The sequence below is a fragment of the Salmo trutta genome, chromosome 23 (genome assembly GCF_901001165.1).
Source record: "Salmo trutta chromosome 23, fSalTru1.1, whole genome shotgun sequence".
Lineage (NCBI taxonomy): Eukaryota > Metazoa > Chordata > Actinopteri > Salmoniformes > Salmonidae > Salmo > Salmo trutta.
The window spans coordinates 30,318,762-30,340,038 of record NC_042979.1 but is presented as its reverse complement, the minus strand read 5'-3'; the positions used below and the strand labels follow the sequence as shown (position 1 = coordinate 30,340,038).

Genomic DNA, 21,277 nt, shown 5'->3' with positions numbered 1-21,277 from the left:
AAAAAAAAATAAAAAATGTAAAGAAATGTAGGCTACATAACCATAACAAAAAGTACAGACGTCACTCGAACTATGTCACGTGGGTTGATAGCTAGTCCAGCTGTCTGGTTTCAAGTCAATCATAAACAACATGGCAGCGCTCTTCAAAGCTGGAAAAGGTCAGTATACAAACTATTGAAAAAATGCGCATTTGTCTCTCGAATACAAAGGGATATTGTACTTATTTTGTTTGTGTGTTGATCCTTCGACAATGAATAGACTGACATTCATGTGCCGGGGTGCTAGCAAGCTAGCTACATTACTCGGCCAGTAGCTTATGCTAGTATTTGGTAATGAGCCAGCTAGCTGAAGACCAATGCTAAGTAACGACAGCTAGCTGCATATCGAGCGTTTAGTTGGCTTCTTAGCTAGCTAACCACCCCCAAAAACGATTGACAGCTTTTATGCATTACTAGAATGCTGCATTTGCAATGGCAGTAAATTAGTCTGGCTTTAGTTGAGCTAGTAATAGCTTTCGAGGCATTTGAACTTGAATGGGGTTAAGTAAGGACTGCAACCAGTTAACGTTAAGTAACCAATGTTTGCACTGACTTTTGTTGGGTGATTAGCTATGTAATACACAGATTATAATGTATCTATTCGCATTTCAAGGTATCGGGTTCGTTGTCCACCCAAGTGTTTTCTCGGGCAAGCGCGCTCCCACTGGGATAAAGGTTAAGAGCAAGAGAACGGAGGTGACCTTTCACCTACACTGAACAAGAATATAAACTCAACATGTAAAGTGTTGTTCCCATGTTTCATGACTTGAAATAAAAGATCCCACACATTTTCAATATGAACAAAAATCTTATCTCTTAAATGTTGTGTACCCATTTGTTTACATCCCTGTTAGTGAGCATTTCTCCTTTGCCAAGATAATCCATCAACCTGACAGGTGTGGCATATCAAGAAGCTGATTAGACAGCATGATCATTACACAGGTGCACCTTGTGCTGGGGACAAAAGGCCACTCTAAAATGTGCAGTTTTGTCACAACACAATGCCACAGATGTCTCAAGTGTTGAGCGAGTGTGCAATTGACATGCTGACTGCAAGAACGTTCACCAGAGCTGTTTTTATTTTTTTATTTTTTATTTCACCATTATTTAACCAGGTAGGCAAGTTGAGAACAAGTTCTCATTTACAATTGCGACTTGGCCAAGATAAAGCAAAGCAGTTCGACACACAACAACACCGAAGTAAAACACATACAGTCAATAATACAGTAGAAAAATAAGTCTAAATACAATGTGAGCAAATGAGGTGAGATAAGGGAGGTAAAGGCAAAAAAGGCCATGGTGGCAAAGTAAATACAATATAGCAAGTAAAACACTGGAATGGTAGATTTGTAGTGGAAGAAAGTAGAAATAGAAATAATGGGGTGCAAAGGAGCAAAATAAATAAATACAGTAGGGGAAGCGGTAGTTGTATGGGCTAAATTATAGATGGGCTATGTAGAGGTGCAGTGATCTGTGAGCTGCTCTGACAGCTGGTGAGGGAGATAAGTGTTTCCAGTTTAAGAGATTTTTGTAGTTTGTTCCAGTCATTGGCAGCAGAGAACTGGAAGGAGAGACGGCCAAAGGAGGAATTGGCTTTGGGGGTGACCAGAGAGCTATACCTGCTGGAGCGCGTGCTACAGGTGGGTGCTGCTATGGTGACCAGCGAGCTGAGATAAGGGGGGACTTTACCTAGCAGGGTCTTGTAGATGACCTGGAGCCAGTGGGTTTGGTGACGAGTATGAAGCGAGGGCCAGCCAACGAGAGCGTACAGGTCGCAGTGGTGGGTAGTATATGGGGCTTTGGTGACAAAACGGATGGCACTGTGATAGACTGCATCCAGTTTATTGAGTAGGGTATTGGAGGCTATTTTGTAAATGACGTCGTCGAGGATCGGTAGGATGGTCAGTTTTACGAGGGTATGTTTGGCAGCATGAGTGAAGGATGCTTTGTTGCGAAATAGGAAGCCAATTCTAGATTTAACTTTGGATTGGAGATGTTTGATATGAGTCTGGAAGGAGAGCTTACAGTCTAACCAGACACCTAGGTATTTGTAGTTGTTCACATATTCTAAGTCAGAACCGTCCAGAGTAGTGATGCTGGACGGGCAGGCAGGTGCAGGCAGCGATCGGTTGAAGAGCATGCATTTAGTTTTACTTGTATTTAAGAGCAGTTGGAGGCCACGGAAGGAGAGTTGTATGGCATTGAAGCTCTTCTGGAGGGTTGTTAACACAGTATCCAAATAAGAGAAAATATACATAATGGTGTCGTCTGCGTAGAGGTGGATCAGAAAATCACCAGCAGCAAGAGCGACATCATTGATGTATACAGAGAAAAGAGTTGGCCCAAGAATTGAACCCTGTGGCACCCCCATAGAGACTACCAGAAGCCCGGACAACAGGCCATCCAATTTGACACATTGAACTCTATCAGAGAAGTAGTTGGTGCCTCGCCTGGTTCAATCATTTGAGAAACCAAGGCTATTGAGTCTGCCGATGAGGATGCGATGATTGACAGAGTCGAAAGCCTTGGCCAGGTCAATGAATACGGCAGCACAGTATTGTTTCTTATCGATGGCGGTTACGATATCGTTTAGGACCTTGAGCGTGGCTGAGGTGCACCCATGACCAGCTCTGAAACCAGATTGCATAGCGGAGAAGGTGCGGTGGGATTCGAAATGGTCGGTAATCTGTTTGTTGACTTGGCTTTCGAAGACCTTAGAAAGGCAGGGTAGGATAGATGTAGGTCTGTAGCAGTTTGGGTCAAGAGTGTCCCCTCCTTTGAAGAGGGGGATGACAGTAGCTGCTTTCCAATCTTTTGGAATCTCAGACGACACGAAAGAGGTTAAACAGGCTAGTAGTAGGGGTTGCAACAATTTCGGCAGATCATTTTAGAAAGAAAGGGTCCAGATTGTCTAGCCCGGCTGATTTGTAGGGGTCCAGATTTTGCAGCTCTTTCAGAACATCAGCTGACTGGATTTGGGAGAAGGAGGAAGGCTTGGGCGAGTAAGGCTTGGGGGGTGCAGTGCTGTTGACCGCGGTAGGGGTAGCCAGGTGGAAAGCATGGCCAGCCGTAGAAAAATGCTTATTGAAATTCTCAATTATAGTGGATTTATCAGAGGTGACAGAGTTTCCTATCCTCAGTGCAGTGGGCAGCTGGGAGGAGTTGTTCTTATTCTCCATGAACTTTAGTGTCCCAGAACCTTTTTGAGTTTGTGTTGCAGGAAGCAAATTTCTGCTTGAAAAAGCTAGCCTTGGCTTTTCTAACTGCCTGTGTATATTGGATATGCAACTTCCCTGAAAAGTTGCATATCACGGGGGCTGTTCGATGTTAATGCAGAACGCCACAGGATGTTTTTGTGTTGGTTAAGGGCAGTCAGGTCTGGAGAGAACCAAGGGCTACATCTGTTCCTGGTTATACATTTCTTGAATGGGGTATGCTTATTTAAGATGGTGAGGAAGGCATTTAAAAACAATAACCAGGCATCCTCTACTGACGGGATGAGGTCAATATCCTTCCAGGATACCCGGGCCAGGTCGATTAGAAAGGCTTGCTCGCTGAAATGTTTCAGGGAGCATTTGACAGTGATGAGTGGAGGTCGTTTGACCGCTGACCCATTACGGATGCAGGCAATGAGGCAGTGATCGCTGAGATCTTGGTTGAAAACAGCAGAGTTGTATTTAGAGGGTACCTGGTAGGTTCATTGATAATTTGTGTGAGATTGAGGGCATCAAGCTTAGATTGTAGGATGGCTGGGGTGTTAAGCATGTCCCAGTTTAGGTCACCTAGCAGCACGAGCTCTGAAGATAGATGGGGGGCAATCAGTTCACATATGGTGTCCAGAGCACAGCTGGGGGCAGAGGGTGGTCTATAGCAGGCTGCAACGGTGAGAGACTTGTTTTTAGAGAGATGGATTTTTAAAAGTAGAAGTTCAAATTGTTTGGGTACAGACCTGGATAGTAGGACAGAGAGCTTTACACTCTGTTGGCATTCTCTCAACCAGCTTCACCTGGAATGTTTTACCAACAGTCTCAAAGGAGTTCCCACATGCTGAGCACTTGTTGGCTGCTTTTCTCCCAGTCCATGTGGCTGAAAAACATCCCCACAGCATGATGCTGCCACCACCATGCTTCACCGTAGGAATGGTGCCAGGTTTCCTCCAGACATGACGCTTAGCATTCAGGCCAAAGAGTCCAGTCTTGGTTTCATCAGAACAGAGAATCTTGTTTCTCATGGTCTGAGAGTCCTTTAGGTGCCTTTTGGCAAACTCCAAGCGGGCTGTCGTGCTCTTTACTGAGGAGTGGCTTCCATCTGGCCACTCTACCATGAAGTCCTGATTGGCAGAGTGCTGCAGAGATGGTTGTCCTTCTGGAAGTTTCTCCCATCTCTACAGAGGAACTCTGGAGCTCCGTCAGGGACCATCGGGTTCTTGGTCACCTCCCTTACCAAGGCCCTAATCCCCTGATTGCTCAGTTTGGCCCGGAGGACAGCTCTAGGAAGAGTCTTGGTGGTTCCAAACTTCTTCCATTTAAGAATGATGGAGGCCACTGTGTTCTTGGAGACCTTCAATGCCTGCAGACATTTTTTGGTACCCTTCCCCAGATCTGTGCCTTGACTCAATCCTGTCTCTGAGCTCTACGGACAATTATTTCGACTTCATGGCTTGGTTTTTCCTCTGACATGCACTGTCAACTGTGGGACCTTTTTCATTGGCCTAATGCTATTGGTTTCATTTAAGATTTCGGTCCTTCATTTTATTAATCTCAATGTCAGAGTAACATGTCATTTAGGTAATTTGTGTGGTATATAAAATATTATTGTACCGTCTCCAGTCATGTAAAATGATCTAGCATTGCAAGAAATGATTTTAGAAAAGGCAAACATTTTTCTCTGACCTGCAAACCCCATAGCCCCTGGTCTTCGGGACTGATCCCTGAAGGGTATGAAACTCTGGTGACGGCCCTGGTGTGTGTGTGTGTGTTGGGTCTATTTACAATGATTGGTTGTCACTCAGGGTCGACCTGGGCAGTTGTATTCATGTAACGCTGTCTAACAGTTGAGTTATGATGTTGTTAATTCATGCTAGACATGAGCAGCTCTTACAATACTAAAGCCTCTCTCTCTCTCATGTCTTTCTCCCCCTTTCAAGCCCTGGGCCTGTGTGTCAGTGGCTGTAGGTCTCTGTCCTCTCTAGCTGAGCTACCAGAGATGCACCAGATGATGAGACAAACCTGTAGAGACTACGCAGACAGAGAGCTGGGTCCTATAGCTGGCAAACTTGACAAGGAACACCTCTTCCCAGTGCAACAGGTACACACACTAGTGCTGCTCGGGTTGACTCATAACCCACAGTCCCTGCGGTTATAGGCATGAGTAATTGAGTCCTCGATTGGATGTCAAAACTCGATCTTTGACCAGAGAGGATTAAAAAAAAATCCATTAAAATACTGTAAAACTATTTGGTGGAATGTGCTTTGTGGATTGCGCCCCCCCCCCAAACAGTGGGCATAAAAAATGCCTCTGATGGGATACACAATCTACCCTCCTTGCCAAATGACGACAGTTTTATCACAAATTCACAATGGACTGGTTGATTTGAAGTAGATAAATATGTTCCAACAACGAGCTGCAGTTTTGGAATAATTGCATCCTGTCTATTTTCTGCTTTGGCTACTTTGTGAACTGCTAGTGCCATTTAGAATTAGTTAGCCCAGGCTATAACCCCCATAAACATAGACAGGATCCACACTGAAAAAACGCAAAAAACATTAGTTTGATAAAGACAAAGAGAGTATTTTCATCAGAATCATTAAGCCTACTCACCAAATGGATGTCATCGCCATAATTCATCACCATGCAGTGTTCAATGAGGAATTGTTACGCTAGTACTCGAACAGTCAAACGTCAAAAGCCCATCGCTACCCCTGGTTATATCCGCGGGAAGGGTGGGTTTAGGGTCATGAAATATTGTGTGGATGAAGTGTGGGTGGCAGGCAGGTTGAATAAAGGGGAAAAAATGCATTAAAAATGCACAATTCTTGTGCAGTTCATATCTATGGGCTAAATTGAAGTTTTTCTTTCCTTTTTATGTCATTCGTGCGTAAGCCTAAGCTTCAGAGCTTGACTATACGAGCGCCAAATACATGCCATTCGCCAAATGCTTTTTGAAACTTGCGCTGGGAAGCTCATCTGCGTGCTCATCATCCTCACCAGGGTCTTGACCTGACTGCAGTTCGGCATCGTAACCGACTTCAGTGGGCAAATGCTCACCTTCGATGGCCACTGGCACGCTGGAGAAGTGTGCTCTTCACGATTGACAGCTGGTTTCAACTGTACTGGACAGATGGCAGACATCGTGTGTGGCAAGCGGTTTGCTGATGTCAACGTTGTGAACAGAGTGCCCCATGGTGGGGTTATGGTATGGGCAGGCAGGCAGGCATAAACTACGGGCAACAAACACAATTGCATACTCACCAGACATGTCACCCGTTGATGATGTTTGGGATGCTCTGGATCGACGTGTACGAAAGCATGTTCCAGTTCCTGCCAATATCCAGCAACTTCAAACAGACATTGAAGAGGAGAGGGTCAACATTCCACAATCAACAGGCTGATCAACTCTATGCGAAGGAGATGTTGTGCTGCATGAGACAAATGGTGATCACACCAGATACTGACTGGTATTTTGATCCACTCCCCTAATGTTTTTTTTTAAGGTATCTGTGACCATTTCCCAATCATGTGAAATCCATAGATTAGGGCTTAAGGAATTTATTCCGATTGACTGATTTCCTTATATACTGTAACTCAGTAAAATCTTAATTGTTGCATTTATATTTTTGTTGTGTATTAACTCCTGCAGAATGAAGCATTTTATTGCATAACTCATACACCAAATTTACATTTTGAACAGGAGTGGAGAAATTATTTATTTCAGCATCTTAACCTCTCTGGGGTATGTGGGACACACTATTCAACAGCCAGTGAAATAGCAGGGCGGCAAATTCAAAACAACAAAAATCTCATAATTCAAATTTCTCAAACATACAACTATTATATCCCATTTTAAAGATACACTTCTCGTTAATCCAACCACATTGTCTGATTTCAAAAAGGCTTCACGGCGAAAGCATAACATTAGATTATGTTAGGACAACACCTAAACAAGAGAAACCACACAGCCATTTTCCAAGCAAGGAGAGGCGTCACAAAAACCAGAAATACAGCTAAAATGAATCACTAACCTTTGATGATCTTCATCAGATGGCACTCATAGGACTTCATGTTACACAATACATGTATGTTTTGCTCGATAAAGTTCATATTTATATACAAAAACCCCATTTTACATTGGCGTGTAATGTTCAGAAATGTTTTGCCTTCCAAAACCTCCGGTGATTGAGCACATCAATTTACAGAAATACTCATCATAAACGTTGATAAAATATTCAACAGTTATTTAAAGAATTAGATACACTTCTCCTTAATGCAACCGCTGTGTCAGATTTCAAAAAAGCTTTACGGCGAAAGCAAATTTTGCAATAATCTGAGTACAGTGCTCAGACAACAACAACAAGCAATACAGATACTCGCCATTTGAGTCAACAGAAATGACAAAAATTACATTATAAATATTCACTTACCTTTGATGATCTTCATCAGAATGCACTCCCAGGTATCCCAGTTCCAGAATAAATGTTTGTTTTGTTCGATAAAGTCCATAATTTGTCCAAATACCTCCTTTTTGTTTGCGCGTTTAGTCCACTACTCCAAATGCAGGAAGCGCGTGCAAAATGTCACGACGAAAAGTCAAAAGTTCTATTTACGTTTGTAGAAACATGTCAAACGATGTATAGCATCAATCTTTAGGATGTTTTTATCATAAATCTTCAGTAATATTCCAACTGGACAATTCCAATGTCTTCAAAAAAGAAAAGGAACACAGCTAACTCTCACGGGAGTGCGCGCCACTGAACTCATGTCATTCTCTCAGTCATCTTACTCCCGGACCTCTTATTCTCTCCCTAGTCACAGTAGAAGCATGAACCAACGTTCTAAAGACTGTTGACATCTAGTGGAAGCCTTAGGAAGTACAAAATTAACCCTAAGTCACTGTATACTGTATAGGCAATCACTTGAAAAACTACAAACCCTCTGATTTCCACACTTCCTGGTTGGATATTTCTCAGGTTTTTGCCTGCCATATGAGTTCTGTTATACTCACAGACATCATTCAAACAGTTTTAGAAACTCCAGAGTGTTTTCTATCCAAATCTACTAATAATATGCATATCCTAACTTCTGAGCCTGAGTAGCAGGCAGTTTACTATGGGCACGCCTTTCATCCGGACGTCAAAATACTGCCCCCTACCCTAGAGAAGTTAAAGGTCATGACAGTCAATTGTTTGGATGATATTTGGATGAAACCAGATAAAAGTATGCTGACCAAAGTATGAAAAATGACAGTGGCTTCTACATTGTTCATAAAGTTACTGAGGCGGATTATTAACCTGTTAGGGCTAGGGGGCAGTATTTACACGGCCGGATAAAAAACGTACCCGATTTAATCTGGTTACTACTCCTACCCAGTAACTAGAATATGCATATAATTATTGGCTTTGGATAGAAAACACCCTAAAGTTTCTAAAACTGTTTGAATGGTGTCTGTGAGTATAACAGAACTCATATGGCAGGCAAAAACCTGAGAAGATTCCTTACAGGAAGTGCCCTCTCTGACAAGATCTTGTTCTTCTTGTCTCTGTTTATTGAAGACTGAGGATCTTTGCTACAACGTGACACTTCCTACGGCTCCCATAGGCTCTCAGAGCCCGGGAAAAAGCTGAATGATATCGAGGCAACCCCAGGCTGAAACACATTTGCGCTTTTGGCAAGTGGCCGATAAGAGGATAATGGGCTTAGGCGCGTGCACGAGTCGACCCTGTGCTTTATTTTCTTTCGTCTATTTACCTAAACGCAGATTCCCGGTCGGAATATTATCGGGTTTTTTTACGAGAAAAATGGCATAAAAATAGATTTTAAACAGCGGTTGACATGCTTCGAAGTACGGTAATGGAATATTTAGAATTTTTTTGTCACGAAATGCGCCGTGCTCGTAACCCTTATTTACCCTTTCGGATAGTGTCTTGAACGCACGAACAAAACGCCGCTGTTTGGATATAACAATGGATTATTTGGGACCAAACCAACATTTGTTATTGAAGTAGAAGTCCTGGGAGTGCATTCTGACGAAGAACACCAAAGGTAATCAAACTTTTCTAACAGTAAATTGGAGTTTGGTGAAGGCTAAACTTGCTGGGTGTCTAAATAGCGAAATCGTCCCACCTACGTAACAGCCAGTGGAATCCTGTGGCGCGTTATTCAAATACCTTAGAAATGCTATTACTTCAATTTCTCAAACATATTACTATTTTACACCATTTTAAAGACAAGACTCTCGTTAATCTAACCACACTGTCCGATTTCAAAAAGGCTTTACAACGAAAGCAAAACATTAGATTATGTCAGCAGAGTACCCAGCCAGAAATAATCAGACACCCATTTTTCAAGCTAGCATATAATGTCACATAAACCCAAACCACAGCTAAATGCAGCACTAACCTTTGATGATCTTCATCAGATGACACACCTAGGACATTATGTTATACAATACATGCATGTTTTGTTCAATCAAGTTCATATTTATATCAAAAACCAGCTTTTTACATTAGCATGTGACGTTCAGAACTAGCATACCCCCCGCAAACTTCCGGTGAATTTACTAAATTACTCACGATAAACGTTCACAAAAAAAACAAATTATTTTAAGAATTATAGATACAGAACTCCTCTATGCACGCTAGCGGAACGTCTAGATGTAAGAGGTTAAAGGTCCCCAAAGCACACACATCCCTGGGTCGCTCCTCTTTTCAGTTCGCTGCAGCTAGCGACTGGAACGAGCTGCAACAAACACTCAAACAGGACAGTTTTATCTCAATCTCTTCATTTAAAGACTCAATCATGGACACTCTTACTGACAGTTGTGGCTGCTTTGTATGATGTATTGTTGTCTCTACCTTCTTGTCCTTTGTGCTGTTGTCTGTGCCCAAGAATGTTTCTACCATGTTTTGTGTTGCTACCATGCTGTGTTGTATGTGTTGCTGCCTTGCTATGTTGTTGTCTTAAGTCTCTCTTTATGTAGTGTTGTCTCTCTTGTTGTGATGTGTGTTTTGTCCTATTTTATTTATTTTTTATTTTTAATCCCAGCCACCGTCCCCGCAGGAAGCCTTTTGGAAGGCTGTCATTGTAAATAAGAATTTGTTCTTAACTGATTTGCCTAGTTAAATAAGTAAATCAGTCAATTGAAATAAATTCATTAGGCCCTATTCACATGACTCGGCAGGGGCGCAGACATAGGTGGGCCTGGGAGGGCATAGGCCCACCCACCTGGGAGCCATGCCCGGCCAATCAGAATAGGCTTTATTACAGACAGGAATACTCCTGAGCACCCCCTTCTGAGGCAGCTTATGGTAGAGAAATGTACAAATTCTCTGGAAACAGCTCTGGTGGACATTCCTGCAGTAAGCATGTCAATTGCACGTTCCCTCAAAATATGAGACATCTGTGGCATTGTGTTGCGTGACAAAACAACACATTTTACAGTGGCCTTTTATTGTCTCTAGCACAGGTGTAATAATCATGCTGTTTAATCGGCTTCTTGATATGCCTATCAGGTGGATGGTTTATCTTGACAAAGGATATATTATGTACAGTGGGGGAAAAAAGTATTTGATCCCCTGCTGATTTTGTACGTTTGCCCACTTACAAAGAAATGATCAGTCTATAATTTTAATGGTAGGTTTATTTGAACAGTGAGAGACAGAATAACAACAAAAAAATCTAGAAAAACGCATGTCAAAAATGTTATAAAATGATTTGCTTTTTAATGAGGGAAATAAGTATTTGACCCCTCTGCAAAACATGACTTAGTACTTGGTGGCAAAACCCTTGTTGGTAATCAGAGGTCAGACGTTTCTTGTAGTTGGCCACCAGGTTTGCACACATCTCAGGAGGGATTTTGTCCCACTCCTCTTTGCAGATCTTCTCCAAGTCATTAAGGTTTCGAGGCTGACGTTTGGCAACTCAAACCTTCAGCTCCCTCCACAGATTTTCTATGGGATTAAGGTCTGGAGACTGGTTAGGCCACTCCAGGACCTTAATGTTCTTCTTCTTGAGCCACTCCTTTGTTGCCTTGGCCGTGTGTTTTGGGTCATTGTCATGCTGGAATACCCATCCACGACCCATTTTCAATGCCCTGGCTGAGGGAAAGAGGTTCTCACCCAAGATTTGACGGTACATGTCCATCGTCCCTTTGATGCGGTGAAGTTGTCCTGTCCCCTAAGCAGAACAACACCCCCAAAGCATAATGTTTCCACCTCCATGTTTGACGGTGGAGATGGTGTTCTTGGGGTCATAGGCAGCATTCCTCCTCCTCCAAACACGGCGAGTTAAGTTGATGTCAAAGAGCTCCATTTTGGTCTCATCTGACCACAACACTTTCACCCAGTTGTCCTCTGAATCATTCAGATGTTCATTGGCAGACTTCAGACGGGCCTGTATATGTATTCTTGAGCAGGGGGACCTTGCGGGCGCTGCAGGATATCAGTCCTTGTTTTCTTGGTGACTATGGTCCCAGCTGCCTTGAGATCATTGACAAGATCCTCCCGTGCAGTTCTGGGCTGATTCCTCACCATTCTCATGATCATTGCAACCCCACAAGGTTAGATCTTGCATGGAGCCCCAGGCTGAGGGATATTGACAGTTCTTTTGTGTTTCTTCCATTTGCGAATAATCGCACCAAATGTTGTCACCTTCTCACCAAGCTGTTTGGCGATGGTCTTGTAGCCCATTCCAGCCTTGTGTAGGTCTACAATCTTGTCCCTGACATCCTTGGAGAGCTCTTTGGTCTTGGCCATGGTGGAGAGTTTTGAATCTGATTGATTGATTGCTTCTGTGGACAGGTGTCTTTTATACAGGTAACAAGCTGCGGTTAGGAGCACTCCCTTTAAGAGTGTGCTCCTAATCTCAGCTCGTTACCTGTATAAAAAAGACACCTGGGAGCCAGAAATCTTTCTGATTGAGAGGGGGTCAAATACTTATTTCCCTCATTAAAATGCAAATCAATTTATAACATTTTTGACATGCGTTTTTATGGAAATTGTTGTTGTTATTCTGTCTCTCACTGTTCAAATAAACCTTCCATTAAAATTATAGACTGATCCTTTCTTTGTCAGTGGGCAAATGTACAAAATCAGCAGGGGATCAAATACTTTCCCCCCCCACTGTATTTATATTATATTTACTTTATTCATTCTGGTGAGCAAGGGCTTATTTAGTCTTCTAGGGCAGTAATGGCAGATGAGAAGCTGCATGTATCTAATTATAGACATGTTGATTAACATATCTATGCTTAAAAAAATAAACCCGGCATCCCCTGTCAAAAAGATTGGTACGCCTTCTCTGACTCATTTTGTATCGGCCTATTTCCGTGTTAGGGTCGGGTGGGGCCTTAGTGAAAATCACAGTCAGGTGGTTGTGGATGGGTTATTAGCAATTTGTGGGCGTGTGAACAAACACGCATCACTAAACAGGCACACACGCAGATCACAGAATATGAGGTACACACACCCTCTAATGCATCCATGTGTGTTTCTACAGGTGCGAGAGCTGGGTGCTATGGGGGTGATGGCTGTAGAGGTTCCTGAGGAGCTGGGAGGAGCAGGAATGGACTACCTGGCCTACTCTCTGGCCGTGGAGGAGATCAGTAGGGGCTGCGGCAGCACTGGATGTGTGGTCTCGGTCAACAACGTACGTAAGAGTGTGTGTGTTTTATGTTGTAGCTGTATCTAGCACTGATACTAAAGGGTGTGTGTGTGTGTGTGTGTGTGTGTGTGTGTAGTCTTTGTACATAGGGCCAATATTGAAGTTTGGAACACAGAAGCAGAAGGAACAGTGGATCACTCCCTTCACGACTGGAGAGAAAGTTGGCTGCTTCGCTCTGAGTGAACCAGGTACACCACAGATGCACACAACACACTGTGCCCCAGAGCCCTCCATTTACTACTACACAACACACTGTGCCCCAGAGCCCTCCATTTACTACTACACAACACACTGTGCCCCAGAGCCCTCCATTTACTACTACACAACACACTGTGCCCCAGAGCCCTCCATTTACTACTACACAACACACTGTGCCCCAGAGCCCTCCATTTACTACTACACAACACACTGTGCCCCAGAGCCCTCCATTTACTACTACACAACACACTGTGCCCCAGAGCCCTCCATTTACTACTGCACAACACACTGTGCCCCAGAGCCCTCCATTTACTACTGCACAACACACTGTGCCCCAGAGCCCTCCATTTACTACTACACAACACACTGTGCCCCAGAGCCCTCCATTTACTACTACACAACACACTGTGCCCCAGAGCCCTCCATTTACTACTACACAACACACTGTGCCCCAGAGCCCTCCATTTACTACTGCACAACACACTGTGCCCCAGAGCCCTCCATTTACTACTACACAACACACTGTGCCCCAGAGCCCTCCATTTACTACTACACAACACACTGTGCCCCAGAGCCCTCCATTTACTACTACACAACACACTGTGCCCCAGAGCCCTCCATTTACTACTACACAACACACTGTGCCCCAGAGCCCTCCATTTACTACTACACAACACACTGTGCCCCAGAGCCCTCCATTTACTACTACACAACACACTGTGCCCCAGAGCCCTCCATTTACTACTACACAACACACTGTGCCCCAGAGCCCTCCATTTACTACTACACAACACACTGTGCCCCAGAGCCCTCCATTTACTACTACACTCCAACTGGGGAAGATGAGTGGTTCTGGATTCTCTCTCTTTCTCTCCCCCATCTCTGTGTAGGTAATGGTAGTGATGCAGGGGCAGCGTCTACGTTAGCCAGACAGGAGGGAGAGGAGTGGGTGTTGAACGGGACTAAAGCCTGGATTACCAACAGCTGGGATGCTTCGGCTACTGTCATATTCGCTACCACTGACAAGTCACTCAAACACAAGGTTAGATACATCGTTGTTGAAGTCAAGTCATAGTGAAACCCCCTATATTCCTTCTTCCTCTTCCCTCTCTCACTTACTCGCTCTCTCTGTTTCTCAGTATTTTGATATTATAATCAATGTAACTTATACATGGATTTCAGTGTGTTGTCCCCCCCCCCTCCTCCATAGGGTATCAGTGCATTCCTGGTGCCCATGCCCCATCCTGGCCTGTCCCTGGGGAAGAAGGAGGACAAGCTGGGCATCAGAGCAACCTCCACTGCCAACCTCATCCTGGAGGACTGTAGGATACCCCTGGGCAACATGCTGGGACCACGAGGATCTGGCTTCAAGATAGCTATGGTTGGTTTATAGGTGGGAGTGGGGTGTTGGTTGTGTGTGCATTATGTGCTTGTCTGTTGGTACTGACCCCCCCCCCCCCCCCCCTCCTCTCCCACAGCAAACCCTGGACAGTGGGCGTATAGGTATAGCTTCCCAGGCTCTGGGTATTGCTCAGGCTGCTCTGGACTGTGCTGCGGACTACGCTCACAAACGCACCGCCTTCGGCGCTCCCATTGGCAAGCTGCAGGCCGTACAGGTGTGTGTGTGTGTGTGTGTGTGTGTATGTGTGTAAAAGTTTCTTTAAATGTTACGGTGTGTCTTATATTAAAGTGAAACTGACAGCGTTTTAACTACTTTTCAGATATGAAACAGACAATCATATCAGTCAAAAAGATCAAATTCTCAGTTTACGCTACAAAGCCAACTTTATAAGACGTTTAAAAAAATAGTTGCTATTTGACTCAACATTCCATGACGTACACTTAGGCACTGTTGGTAGAATAGATGGATGCAGTTCAATGCATTATTCATATAAGTCACCAATACATTTCTTGGTAGTCCAAAACATATTGCTGTCAGGTTATAAATCACAGCTTCCCTGGTACATTGTTTGCTGCTTCCATTCGGGATGCACTGTTTGTTTCAATGACTCATTATTTTGGACAAAAACACATGAATGTAACGAAGGCTGGGAATGTCAATACAATCAAACTAGCAAGGCAATGATCACACGTCAGTCATAACATCTTGCTCTGGCTAGCATTAGTTGTTGATGTGCATAACAGAGAGAGAGAGGGCCTACCTTTTCATGGTTGTTTGATCAATAGGACTGTAAAGTTCAGTAATGTAAGAGCACTCCTGTGGTATTTACATACTTGCAGAAATCCATTCAGGTGTATTTTGTGGCTTTTGGTGAATGTGTTCTAATGATCTAAAGGCGCTGTTGCTACTGCGTTTCGCACAGTCCAGTGTCATGTTCTTCCTGGTGGTGTATATGCTAAAATACTGTCAGTTCCACTTGAAGGGTGTGTATCTCTATGCTTAAGTTCAAGCTGGCAGACATGGCTGTAGCTGTTGAAAGTGCTCGTCTCCTCACCTGGAAGGCCGCAATGCTAAAAGACGCCAAGAAACCCTTCACCAAGGTACACATCCCACCACACCACACACACACCATCCTCTCTGTCATATTACATAACGTTATACTTCGTCCTTCCTGTCCCACAGGAAGCAGCGATGGCCAAACTAGCAGCGTCTGAGGCTGCTACCTTCTGCGGCCACCAGGTACGCATCAGAGAGCCTGTCATGTCCTTATTTCTACAACTAGTGACTGAATCAATCAATAATCAATATGGAATTCACTGACATTTCTCAGATGCTAAACCCTTAAATATTTACCCCTTTTTCTCTATCTGTGGAACTAAAAGTCAATCCAGGTTCTTGGGGGAATGGGTTACGTGACAGACATGCCAGCGGAGAGGCACTACCGTGACGCGCGAATCACTGAGATCTATGAAGGCACCAGTGAGATCCAGAGACTGGTGATAGCCGGCCAGCTGCTGAAGGAGTACGCACCATAGAGACTTGCGATTTAGACCCAAATGGCCGTATATTCCCTACATAGTGCACTACTTCTGGATAGATTCCAGTGGCCAAAAGTGGTGTACTATATAGGGAATAGGGTGCCATTTCAGATTGGCTCATAACAGCCACTACACCCAGGGCTGCAGTGTAGTGTTGCACAGTCTCATCAGCGCCGGTCAGCTACTGAACTGGAAGGAATGCCAGGCATGGAGACAGGCTCACACAGCTCCGGGTAGAAGTTGCCCTTAACCACAGATCTAGGATCAGATTGCCTAACGCCCAAATTCTAACCTCAACTGTTATGGAGAGAACATCTTTCCCTGGACCAATGGGGAAGGACACCTACCTACCACTCCAATGGCACACCACCAGGCCAGGGTTCAGGACAACTTGCACCCCACCTCTGACTCCGGTATTACTGCAACAATTACTAAACAATCCAAGCAATTTGTTACTTTTGATATCAACATGACGATATGTATCTTCCTTTCTGCCTTAAAACATTATTATCTGCCTTAAACTGATGGTATCTGGTAACATAATAGAAGTTAGTGGACTCATGTCCTTATTGTGGATAACCAGGGTGAAGATGACTAGCTCTGTCCAAATCAGGCAAAAAGAAAGGTGCTGTCCTGGGTGGTGATCAGATAGAAATGTATTGTGTGGAACTGACATGTCTCTTAGACATGCATAGTGAGGAATGATTTCAGTTCTGTTCATGGCATTTCTGTTTGCAATCTCCAGTATGCTGTTGTGTCCTCCTGAGCGTGACCCTGTTGTCTGTGTGAGGTGCAGTGTCAATTCAAGCCACACGAGGGCAGTGCAGTGACTATATTGTCCTGCCTTCACCTGCAATGAGGGAAATCAATGGCCCTTTGAACACTTGTAACATGCATTCCTCCCTGTTCTCTTCCTTGGAAATATTTATTCACCAAATCGGGTAGTTTTAAACAAGGATTCCACTGCTGTTGTCTAACCTTATCCTCAGGCTAGGCTGGTGGGTGAGATTAGTAGTTAGTTATCACCATGTTGGAAAAGGATCAATGATTACTTTAAGCAGGGGGGAGAAATGCATTTTGGAGTTTTTAAACACGGACACACACATCTCAGAACCTTCCTGCTGTGCCTGGTCTGATGCTGCTCTAGGCTGTACATTGACAATATGATATGATGAGACTTATGGAACTGCAACAACTGGGAAGTGGTTTAATGGTTTAACATGTTTGTCTCTATGGCTGTTAGTTATTAGGATTATTGCATTGAATGTTTAATATCAGTCGTGTGAGTGTGATCTGTTCAGATGAAACAATGACGCAGCTATACAGGAGCTCTTGGGTTTCAGAAGTCTAAATAATCAAATGTTGGGTTGTGTAGCAAACTTAATTCGATTTGGGACCCATCAGGAAAACTATTAGAATCAGAACTTAGTCAATTGGTCCAGTGATTCAGAAGTCAATTCATTCAAGGAGCATCGCTAGGACATACACCTTCTAATCTAAAGTAAGGTTTAGTAGCAATGAGGGAGTTCTATTACGCTGGCCCGGGTTGAACTGAGGAATGGCCCGTCACATCATCGGGCGAAAGCGGGGAGGGAGGAGCGCCCTTCGACTCAATCGGCGCTGCTCGATCATGTCGTCAAAAAGGCAGCTAGGTGCATCATCCAGAAACATACAACGGGCAGAAAGCGTTTTTATCAAAAGAAATCACTTTTGCATGTGAACAAGGAATCCTACTTATCGCTTCACGTGCTTAATCTATGTCACTTTTGTTTTTAGCCGGCGTCGCCGTCAGCCAGTGTGGGGCACAAGGTTCACACCCAGGAGGCAGCATGGATCCAAAACAAATGCAATCACTTTTCACCCGTTTCAAACTCCCACTGGGGTAACCCGACCCAGATAAACAAACCCCCTCATTCACTACTCTTCCTTATAGCCACACCCTCTCTCTGCTCCCTCCTTTCAAATACTTCCTCTTTCCTCTCATTGGTGATGGCCTCTAGGCATTGGAGGAGTTTAAGGTGTTTTCCTCCAGGAGGACCTCTCGAGGGTGGAGTAGATGGCCTTGGACAAGGTCAGCATGTTATGAGGGGTATTGTTGTAGTAGCCTAGGCTAGGGTATTGCAACCCAGACATGTACAGTTGAAGTCGGAAGTTTACGTACACCTTAACCAAATACATTTAAACTCAGTTTTTCACAATTCCTGACATTTAATCAGAGTAAAAAATCCCTGTCTTAGGTCAGTTAGGATTCACCACTTTATTTTAAGAACGTGAAATGTCAGAATAATAGTAGAGTGATTTATTTCAGCTTTTATTTCTTTCAGATTCCCAGTGGGTCAGAATTTTACATACACTCAATTAGTATTTGGTAGCATTGCCTTTAAATTGTTTAACTTGGCTCAAACGTTTCAGGTAGCCTTCCACAAGCTTCCCACAATAAGTTGGGTGAATTTTGGCCCATTCCTCTTGACAGAGCTGGTGTAACTGAGTCAGGTTTGTAGGCCTCCTTCCTCACACGCTTTTTCAGTTCTGCCCACAAATGTTCTATAGGATTGAGGTCAGGGCTTTGTGATGGCCACTCCAATACCTTGACTTTGTTGTCCTTAAGCCATTTTGCCACAACTTTGGAAGTATGCTTGGGGTCATTGTCCATTTGGAAGACCCATTTGCAACCAAGCATTAACTTCCTGACTGATGTCTTGAGATGTTGCTTCAATATATCCACATAATTTTCCATCCTCATGAAGGCATCTATTTTGTGAAGTGCACCAGTCCCTCTTGAAGCAAAGCACCCCCACAACATGATGCTGCCACCCCCGTGCTTCACGGTTGGGATGGTGTTCTTCGGCTTGCAAGCCTCCCCCTTTTCCTCCAAACATAACAATGGTCATTATGGCCAAACAGTTCTATTTTTCTTTCATCAGACCGGAGGACATTTCTCCAAAAAGTACAATCTTTGTCCCCATGTGCAGTTGCAAACCAAAGTCTGGCTTTTTTAGGCGGTTTTGGAGCAGTGGCTTCTTCCTTGCTGAGCGGCCTTTCAGGTCATGTCGATATAGGTCTCGTTTTACTGTGGATATAGACACTTTTGTACCTGTTTCCTCCAGCATTTTCTCAAGGTCCTTTGCTGTTGTTCTGGGATTGATTTGCACTTTTCGCACCAAAGTACCTTCATCTCTAGGAGACAGAACACGTCTCCTTCCTGAGCGTTATGACGGCTGTGTGGTCCCATGCTGTTTATACTTGTGTACTATTGTTTGTACAGATGAACGTGGTACCTTCAGGCATTTGGAAATTGCTCCCAAGGATGAACCAAACTTTTTTTCTGAGGTCTTGGCTGATTTCTTTTGATTTTCCCATGATGTCAAGCAGAGAGGCACTGAGTTTGAAGGTAGGCATAGAAATGCATCCACAGGTACACCTCCAATTGACTCAAGCTTCTAAAGCCATGACATTTTATGGAATTTGCCAAGCTGTTTAAAGGCACAGTAAACTTAGTATATGTAAACTTCTGACCCACTGGAATTGTGAGTGAAAAAAATCTGTCTGTAAACAATTGTTGGAAAAATTACTTGTCATGCAAAGTAGATGTCCTAACCGACTTGCCAAAACTATAGTTTGTTAAAACAAGAAATTTGTGGAGTGGTTGAAAAACGAGTTAACCTTTCTGTGAAGGGGGTTCCGCTAGCGGAACACCTGGCCTACAGCCAGTGAAATTGCAGGGCGCCAAATTCAAACAATAGAAATCTCATAATTAAAATTCCTCAAACATACAAGTATTATACACCATTTTAAAGATAAGCTTCTTGTTAATCCAACCACAGTGTCCGATTTCAAAAAGGCTTTACGGCTAAAGCACACCATGCGATTATGTTAGGACAGCGCCTAACCACAAAAAACCATACAGCCATTTTCCAAAGAAGGAGAGGTGTCACAAAAGTCAGAAATAGCGTTAAAATGAATCACTAGCCTTTGATGATCTTCATCTGGTGGCACTCCCAGGACTCCATGTTAGACAAATGTTTGTTTTGTTCGATAAAGTTAATCTTTATGTCCAAAAACCTCATTTGAAATTAGCGTGTTATGTTCAGAAATGCATTGTCTCAAACAAACATCCGGTGAAAATGCTGAGAGCGACATCAAATTACAGAAATACTCATCATAAACATTGATATAAGATACAAGTGTTATACATACGATTAAAGATACACTTCTTGTGAATCCAGCCGCTGTGTCCGATTTCAAAAAGGCTTTACGGCTAAAGGACACCATGCGATTTTGTTAGATCAGCGCCTAGCCACAAAAGCATACAGCCATTTTCCAAGCAAGGGGAGGTGTCACAAAAGTCAGAAATAGCATTAAAATGAATCACTTACCTTTGATCTTCATCTGATGGCACTCCCAGGTCTCCATGTTAGACAATAAATGTTTGTTTTGTTCGATAAAGTTCATCTTTTTGTCCAAATACCTCCTTTTTGTTTGCACGTTTAGTCCAGTAATCCAAATGCACAAAGCGCGGGCACAAAGTCTAGACGAAAAGCCAAAAAAGTTCCATTAGAGTTCGTAGAAACATGTCTAACCAGGTTTCTAATCAATCCTTAGGATGTTTTTATCATAAACATTCAATAATGTTTCAACCGGACAATACTGTTTTCATTAGAAAGGAAAGGGAACGGAGCGCACGCTCACGGCCACGCGCGTGACAAAACTAAAGGCTTTCAGCTGAGCACCTGCTTAGTGGTCTTATTCGCTCCCCTTTCACAATAGAAGCCTGACACAACTTCTAAAGACTATTGACATCTAGTGGAAGCCTTAGCAAGTGCAATCTGACCCCACAGACACTGGATATTCGATAGGCATTCACTTAAACTACAAACCTCAGAATTCCCACTTCCTGGTTGGATTTTTCTCAGGTTTTCGCCTGCCATATGAGTTCTGTTATACTCAAAGACATTATTTTTAACAGTTTTGGAAACTTTAGTGTTTTCTATCCAAATCTACTAATTATATGCATATTCAAGCTTCTGGGCCTGAGTAACAGGCAGTTTACTTTGGGCACGCTTTTCATCCAAACTTCCCAATGTTGCCCCCTATCCCTAAAGAGTTTTAATGACTCCAACCTAAGTGTATGTAAACTTCTGACTTCAACTGTAGTTAAGTTTTGAAGGTTGGTGAGAGGACTCGGTCCCACACCACATCAGTTACAAGGCCTTCAAACTGATACA

General features: G+C 43.5%; 1 protein-coding gene across 1 annotated transcript; it reads left to right on the top strand.

Annotated features, from left to right (window-relative positions):
- The first annotated feature begins 67 nt into the window (after positions 1 to 67).
- LOC115159775 (short-chain specific acyl-CoA dehydrogenase, mitochondrial) lies at positions 68 to 17,380 on the top strand. The gene is made up of 10 exons (XM_029709817.1): positions 68 to 158; positions 5,185 to 5,345; positions 12,750 to 12,899; positions 12,991 to 13,102; positions 14,003 to 14,154; positions 14,323 to 14,493; positions 14,591 to 14,728; positions 15,519 to 15,614; positions 15,697 to 15,753; positions 15,897 to 17,380. Exons 1-10 carry the CDS (start codon positions 131 to 133, stop codon positions 16,047 to 16,049), a joined length of 1,218 nt encoding a protein of 405 aa, XP_029565677.1. The 5' UTR covers positions 68 to 130; the 3' UTR covers positions 16,050 to 17,380.
- Positions 17,381 to 21,277: the final 3,897 nt, after the last annotated feature.

Bases quoted from the DNA above. Each gene is read 5' to 3' on its own strand.
- LOC115159775 (XM_029709817.1), top strand. From the start codon at position 131: ATGGCAGCGCTCTTCAAAGCTGGAAAAG. The intron at 5,346-12,749 runs GTACACACACTA...GTGTTTCTACAG, and splicing joins ACCTCTTCCCAGTGCAACAG to GTGCGAGAGCTGGGTGCTAT. The intron at 12,900-12,990 runs GTACGTAAGAGT...GTGTGTGTGTAG, and splicing joins GTGTGGTCTCGGTCAACAAC to TCTTTGTACATAGGGCCAAT.